Source organism: Carassius auratus, chromosome 19, assembly GCF_003368295.1.
Source record: "Carassius auratus strain Wakin chromosome 19, ASM336829v1, whole genome shotgun sequence".
NCBI lineage: Eukaryota > Metazoa > Chordata > Actinopteri > Cypriniformes > Cyprinidae > Carassius > Carassius auratus.
In genome coordinates, this window is record NC_039261.1 from 18,255,593 (window position 1) to 18,263,680 (window position 8,088).

At 36.8% G+C, this 8,088-nt stretch overlaps 1 protein-coding gene across 3 annotated transcripts; it reads left to right on the plus strand.

Annotated features, from left to right (window-relative positions):
- The first annotated feature begins 621 nt into the window (after positions 1-621).
- On the plus strand, positions 622-6,168 carry LOC113119691 (glycosylated lysosomal membrane protein-like). 3 transcript variants are annotated; one of them, XM_026289299.1, is made up of 6 exons: positions 622-765; positions 1,847-2,121; positions 2,825-3,016; positions 3,093-3,311; positions 4,459-4,724; positions 5,697-6,168. In XM_026289299.1, exons 1-6 carry the CDS (start codon positions 669-671, stop codon positions 5,866-5,868), a joined length of 1,221 nt encoding a protein of 406 aa, XP_026145084.1. In that variant the 5' UTR covers positions 622-668; the 3' UTR covers positions 5,869-6,168. The 3 variants fall into 3 exon arrangements, with proteins under 3 accessions (XP_026145084.1, XP_026145083.1, XP_026145082.1); XM_026289298.1 differs by lacking the exon at positions 622-765 and adding an exon at positions 1,066-1,165 and having other exon boundaries at positions 1,802-2,121; XM_026289297.1 differs by lacking the exon at positions 622-765 and adding an exon at positions 1,066-1,165 and having other exon boundaries at positions 1,849-2,121.
- The last annotated feature ends 1,920 nt before the right edge of the window (positions 6,169-8,088 follow it).

Here is an 8,088-nt window from a genome sequence, read left to right on the forward strand (position 1 = left end):
CAACTTATGTCAAGGCTAATTAACCTTGAGCATATTGATTTAAAAATATCATATATCCATACTTTGTTAGAAAGCTACTTGTTCAAAAAGGTAGCTTTAGTTTAACATGTAAAATCCCAGACAGCAAGCAGTTTCGGCCCAGAATTGGCATACATCTGGTCCGCATGGATTTCACGTGGGCCAGATGTGAGCCAGATCTGGGCCGAAACTGCTTGCTGTCTGGGATATGTGGATCCTATAAAACAGTTTAGAATAGCTTAATTAGTCCAGTGTTATTTTAGTATTAGTTATTTATTTTGCAATTTAATCATGCATTAAATAATTGTGTATGATTTTTTTGAGAATGTTTCTGGGTGTCATCAAATGACGTTTTGTCAATAACTTCTGTGAAGAGAGTTATGAGATCTGAGAAGAGGGAGAGAGAGCTAGAGAGAGAGCTTTCCAGAGTGCAGACAGCAATCGCGGAGCACCATGGTGATTTAGAACGCCAACTGAATTTATTAGGAATCTACAGACGCAAATAGACTAAAGGTGTAGAAAAATAAAGACCTATATACCAATCCGTTTTCAGGAAGGGCCAGTGCCCCCATGGCCCCTCCCCTGGCTACGCCACTGCTGCGGTGGAACTGTCACTTCTTCATTCCGCGTTTGTGTTCATAGTTTAAAACATGGCAACGTTTAAAGCGAATTCGATGTGTTTTGTGCTGTTTGGCGTGTTTGGCGCTGCGCTTGGAATCCTGGGAAATAGAGATACATTTCGACGCAAGTAGCATTGAGAGACAAAACAATGAAACAATGAAACAAACTTCATTCCTGTGCAACAACAACAAACGTTTAGAAAAATACAAATACCTACATCATGGAATATCATAGAAGAATATTTTCACGCTTCGTTGTTTGATCTAGTCTTTGGACATGGTGTTTATTTTTGATCAAGTTTTATAATAATAATAAATGTACCATTTTCCTGTATATATTGAGGCTCATACCTAACAATAAGTATCATTGGTTCTAATCAAACAACTACTTACCATGGTACATATCCAAAACAACCACAACATTACTATAGTATTGTGTCTAAATCACTGTTTTACTCCCAGTGTACATTTAGGTTGATTTGTGTCTGTGCTGCTGGTCGTCAAGTTCCTCTTTGTGTGTTTGAAAGGTTTGAACAGAACTAGATAATGTTTCAGTATAATTAATGACATTAACCTGTGTTGTATATATACAGTAATTATTTATGTGTACTGATGTATCAAAACCCATAACCTGCATCATATTTTATAATCCAACATTCATTATAATGTAAAATATTATATAATGACGAATCATTCATTTGAACTGGTTGATTTTAGTGATTCAGTCAAACTGATTCATAAATTATTTAGTCACTTCACTCTCTGTTGTTTTTTCTGATTAAAGTAGTTCTCTTCCAACATTTTTACTTGTCCCTCCACTAACACTAAAAGTTTTTATTTTTATGAAGTGTCATTCGATTTTATGCTTCCTTTATTAAAAAAATATTTTGCTACGAAAATGTTTTAAGTCATATAACTGTATTGAAACTCTATTTAGCCTAAATAAGGCAATTTTAAATTCATAAAAACGTACGCAAGAAAATACCACCATATGGAACAAAACATTTCTGGTTTGTGTGATTCTTCCACAACTTTCACATGTCAGTTTCTGCCATTTAAAATGTCAACAAAACATCATCTGTGTTATTCAGCTAGATAGCTTTCCCTGTGGTCGTCTCTATAACTCAGATTACGCTCTAAAGGTTTGTCTCTCTGTAACTCAGATTGTGCTCTAAAGACTGGTCTGTGGTCGTCTCTCTCGTGATGTCAGGTGTCTGTGGAGCTGAATCCCGGTCTGTCTCCTCCATCGGTTCTTCCTCCTGGAGTGGGTCTGGTTCATGTGCAAGGGCTGGGGCTCAATGACACGCTGCACTTCTTGCTGTGTAATGCTGGAGCTCCTGCGCTGCTGATGGTGCACACGAACAGCACTCGGTCAGCAGTGAAGGTGAACTGGCCTGAGTTCATCAACAGCAGTTCACCCAGCAGCCTGAAGGTGGAGCCGGAGAGCAGTGTGCAGTACAGCAGTGCACTAGTGTTCACCAGAGTGAGTGTGAAACTGTGGCCCAAATCACACACTATATACTGTGAACTGTGTACTTATGTGCTCAGCTATACAGTGTATGAATGTAATAGTTATTTTGTCATTAATAATCAGAGTCTGATAGTGTCCAACATTTAAATAAGTGCATCATCCGGATATTTTAAATGCACTATTTATTTCTATACTTTTATTCAGTATGAGCACACCACTGGAGCAGAAAAGCAGTCTCTGGGGTATATTTGTAGCAATAGCCAAAAATACACTGTATGGGTCAAAACTATCCATTTTCATTTTATGCTAAAAATCATTAGGATATTAAGTAAAGATCATGTTCCATGAAGATATTTAGTAAATTCCTACACTAAATATATAAAAACGTAATTTTTGATTAGTAATATGCATTTTTAAGAACTTCATTTGAACAACTGTACAGATGATTTTCTCAATATTTAGATTTTTTTGCTCCCTCAGATTCCAGATTTTCAAAAGTTTAATCTTGTTCATCTGATTCATAAATGTGCCGTCTTATAATAACTTGTAAGTGCTGTTTTACAATAACTTGTAGAAATTATAATATCTATTATTGTTAGTGTAGACACGAACACTGAATAGTTTATTCTTAGCTGTTCCTGAAGCTGATGCCTTCACAGACAGAAAGATGAAGGTTTGTAATGAAAGCATGATCTCTGCTGTGTGTGTTTGTCAGGTGTGGGAGTATGATGATGTTAATAACACCGCAGACCCCCAGCAGACAGCACAGTCCAGCTTTTACCCTCCATACGAGCTGCAGAACTTCCTCTGGTCACTGAACGTCAGTGTTAACCAGACGGATGTGACAGTAACGCTGTGCGGCCGAGAGAAAACTGAGAGCTTCGTCAACGGCTCCCTCTGTCTGCAGGTCAGCAGAACTACAGGAGCTGACTTATTACATTAAAACATGTAATGTACAGTAAGTGTGTGATTTCTGTCCTCAGTTCTCAGCGTTTGAGTCGGAGGGTCGAGATGAAGTCTGGCCGAGTCTCCTTCACAACGCGAACTCCTCGCAGCTGCGCGTGTGGCTGGACGACGTCACGCCGCGAGGAAACGGCTCCAGATTCGCTCTTGAGTTTCAGTCTGTCGGAGAACCAGGGTTCGAGGGACGAGTGGACGTCCACAGCTCTATAGATGATGAGTACACACCCTCCATCTTTAAGGTGAAAACTAGCAAACATAGACATTAGCGGTGTAACAATACACTAATGTCACGATTCAGTTTGATAAATGATACACGTTTCTCTATTTGTGACTCTTCAGCGCAAAAGCAGTCTGAAGTCTCTGGGGTATATTTGTAGCAATAGACAACAATACATAGTATGGGTCACAATTATACATTTCTCTTTTAAGCAAAAAATCGATATTAAGTAAAGATCATGTTCCATGAAAATATTTTGTAAATTTCCCATCTTAAATATATAAAACCTTGATTAGTAATATGCATTGCTTAGACCTCATTTGAACAACTTTAAAGATGATTTTCTCAAGGTTTAGATTTTTTGGCATCCTCAGATTCCAGATTTTCAAATAGTTGTATCTCAGAGAAATATTGAATGAAGCGTTAAGCGTGAGTGATTTACATGTTAAGACATTGCAATGACGCGAGTAGACATCCTGCGGCACGTTCACATGAGGCTTTAATCAGTCCAGCACTGATCTGAACAAGGTCAATCTTCTGATTTCGAACTTGTAAAATAATAAAAATGCTGGTAAAACTTTACTTAAAGTCTTTCTATATGAAAGTAGTCTGAATGCAGTTATTATGCTTTGTAGTGCGCCTTACAATGATCTCATGAGAAATTGCATAAAACATTATAATATTATAATCTATTCATCATTAAACCTTTAAAAAAATATATAATGCATTAAAACATGACCAACACCCTAAAAAAATATTATAATGCATTATTGTTATATATTTTTTAACCTTTCATTATTTTTTTAAATTTTTTTTTTTATTGGTAAGATTAGTGTTCATTAGAATGTTTAGCTATTGTTAAAACAACATTATAAAGCGGAGAGTTCCGATGCTTGATTCTGATTGGCTGAGCCACATTCGAAGCTGTTCCAAATGACTCTACAATGTAACAAACACCTTTGTTTACTTCTGTGTGTTGCTCGGCAACCACTTTGTAGCAACCACAACTGATTCTGAGGAGCTACATTGTTTGGTGGAAGAATACTGTGGCTTCTTATGGCTTATTGCTTTGGATAAAAGTGTAAATACATGAGTATAAATGTGAAATCTGGAGTTAACTGAGTTGAGTTGATTGCTGTGAGTGTTTTAATCGAGTGTTTGTCTGTCAGGTGTCTCAGTGGGTGTCGTCTCGGGTGAACAGCAGTGGTGTTGTGGGTTATAATCAGTGGAAACCCGTGGCGTATCGTAAACCTCGGCCGGTGTTTGAGGACGCCACACCATGCAAACACTCCCAGCTCGTGTCATTGAACCACATCCCTCGGTCCGGTCTGGTCCAGGCCTATTTCACAGACCATCCTCACACACACGGCCTGAACATCAGCTTCGGCATCGCTAAAGACCCCGTGTTTTACAGCGACTCCAAATACATCACCTGGTGAGCCACACTGCCACAGCACTGATGCATTAACATGTAAAAAACTAACCAAGATTTGTAATTTTACTGTTGTTCTGCAAAATAAAAAATACAGTGATAATGATAATTACAACAGCTCTGTTAATACATTTATTATAACATTCAAACCGTGTTCAAATTAGGATCTGTGATATTTTGTAGTGTTTTTAAAGAAGTCTCTTCTGCTCAGGAAACCTGCATTTATTTGTACAGTAAAATACATGCCTGATTCAAGAAGGGGTCTCGGAAACGGCCATAAAATATTATTTTACTGGCTTATTAATTTTAAGTAAAATTTTGCAATATTTGTGTGTGCTAGAATGTTAAAAACATTTAGTATTAAGTAAATATTTTTAAATTGTTGTTTGGTTACTGATTTTTTTCTTTGAAAAGCAAGACAAAACAGTAAAAAGCCCATATGCAATGATGAAAGAAAATGGCAAAATATAATAAAAATAATTGTTTAGCTTCAACCAAGAATTTTCATAAAAAATAATATTTATATAATATTTATAATATTTGTAATATTATGTGAATATTTTCTGATATTCTTAATATTATACATGCTCTTTTTAAATGAATATTAGATTGTATTGTTTTCTATTTTGAATATTAAAAAGTTTGGTTATGATTTTTTTTTTAATATTTAAAATATTAAAATTATTCTTGCATATTTTTATTTGATGATATGTAGGCTATTAAATGTTTTTAATCTTTTCTTCCTATGCACCCCTCTTCTGTCATCAGTCAGTCAAACAGATAGCCCCGCCCCCAAACTCTCTTGATTGGTTGAGTCTGAAAGTTCAGAAAGCATCAAAAATAAAAGAGACTCTGAACATTGACACTGTGGAAATTGTAATGTACTCTACCTACAGCTTTAGAGCGTATTAAATGTACTCTGAGTGTGTGTTTGGTCTGTGTGAGTAATGTTTGTGTGAATCACTTTGCTCTCAGGACTGTGTTAGTGGGCTTGGGCGAGCCTCCGGCTGATTCGTTCTCTGCATTAATCATCATCATCATCACCGTCGGACTTGGTACTCCTCTGGCCATCATTATTGTGGGTGGAGTGTTTGTTTGGATCCGCAAGAGGATGTCACACTCGTCAGGCTACGAGCCAATCAACTGAGACCTTATGCTACAAGCCCCGCCCCCAAATGCACCCACCTGCCAATCAGTGATGAGGTTACTGACGAGTGGATAAGGGATTTCAATATAACTGTATAAAGTTTTGATTTAAATGTTACATACTTTTTTACACCTTTATACTTGAATCTCATTCTAATCAATCGATCACAGATCAAAAATAATTTATTATTTGATTGTTTTGTTTTTATGCCATCGTTTTGTATACTTGATGTTTGTTTGTGCCAAAATCCTGCTTGTAAAATCGATTTAATTGACCAGATTGATAACAGCTGCACATATTTTAAAGGGGGGGTGAAATGCTCGTTTTCACTCAATCTCCTGTTAATCTTGAGTACCTATAGAGTAGTACTGCATCCTTCATAACTCCAAAAAGTCTTTAGTTTTATTATATTCATAAGAGAAAGATAGTCTGTACCGATTTTTCCCGGAAAAACACGAGCGCCTGGAGGCGTGACGTGTGGGCGGAGCTAAAGAATCACGAGCGCCAGTAGGCTTTTGCGTTGAGAGCATGTGGAAGCTGTGACATTACCGTGAGGAAAAAAACATCATCCAAAACAAACCATGGCTAACAGTCAGATTCAGCCGTTTATTTATGATCCAGAATCAGATCCAGAGGCTGAAACTGAACGAGAGCAGCAGCAGCAACGACTCGCTCCGAGCGGGGCTCGAACCCGGGTCTCCGGCATGGGAGCGAACGCACTAACAAGGAGGCAGAGATATTTGAAGCAGTTTTACTCACCGCCTGCGGTTCCAACACACGATCGTGACCCTTTTTCGTTGGGACTGCATTATCCTTAAGAAATAAACGATGTGCAAATCCGGCGTCAAACTGGGCCTTGTTTGTAAAACAAGCATCTTCGAAATGCAGGGAACAAACACAAACACTTGCACAACTCCGTTGATGCTCTGTAAAAATAAACTCCATCCACTGGTCCCTTAATGCTGTTTTTTTTTTTGGTAATTTGTGCAGGGTTGTCTTGCCCTGGCAACCAAAAACACACTTCTTTTGTGACATTTGGCGACGCTCTCGCTCTGATCAGTGAAGTCTGTTGTGCTCTCAGTGCTCTGCTATACGGGAGCGCGCGCTCTTCCGGCAGAAGTGCCCTTAGGACCCATATAAGGAAATTCTGCTCCATCTAACGTCACACAGAGCCATACTCGAAAAAAACTTTCCGAAACTTGTGACAAACTGGATGGAGTATTTTTGGAACAGAAATACTCCTTCAAACGTACAACTTAATTTTTGAAACTTTGTCCATGTTTAGCATGGGAATCCAACTCTTTAACAGTGTAAAAAACTCAGTATGCATGAAATAGCATTTCACCCCCCCTTTAAAGATTTAAAACATTGTTTTCTCTTTAATTCTGAAATCTATGCAAATGCTTCCATATTTAATGGAAACTGCACTTTTCTTGCTGTGTTCAGTTTGTTTAGTTTTAATGTTTTTAACAGAACTGTGATTCACAGGAGAGTTCATGGTGAAGGCGTTTTATAAACGTTCATTTGCACCATGAAGAAATCCTCCTTTTGTTGTTGTTTTTGCCTTTAGTTACTTATAAAAATGTAAATATAGATTCTTTTCACTATATAAATGTGTTCAACACTTTGTGGACTGATGTCGTCTGCATCATTTATTTATAAACACACAAAAAAACATTATATAGAGGTGGAAACCGACTCTAGACACAAGACTGTATTATGATATAAAAAATGAGTAAATGAGGAATATGACATAAATCAGTGAAATATCCGCATGACAAAAACAGCAGCATGATGTCACTGCGTTGATTGTTATCTTTACAGGGTCTTACAACAGTTTTTAATATTTAGTAAACTAATTATACTAAAGTGTCACTTTATTACACATCTTTTGGATTATTAAAAAATAACACCCATTCACTGCCATTATAATGGCATAAAATAATCATTATTAATATAATTCTGATTGGATTTGTAAGAAAGTCATATACACCTAGGATGCCAATGGTTTTATATACTTTATAGATTATTATTAAGCCTACTTACTATTAAGTGTGTGTGTGTGTGTGTGTGTGTGTCCAACAATTAATCACCATTGATTGCATCCAAAATAAAAGTTTTTGTTTGCATAATATGTGAATGTACAGACACAGTATATTTGAAAAATCTTTACATGTATATACTTACATTTATATTGTATATAAATATAATTAATATATT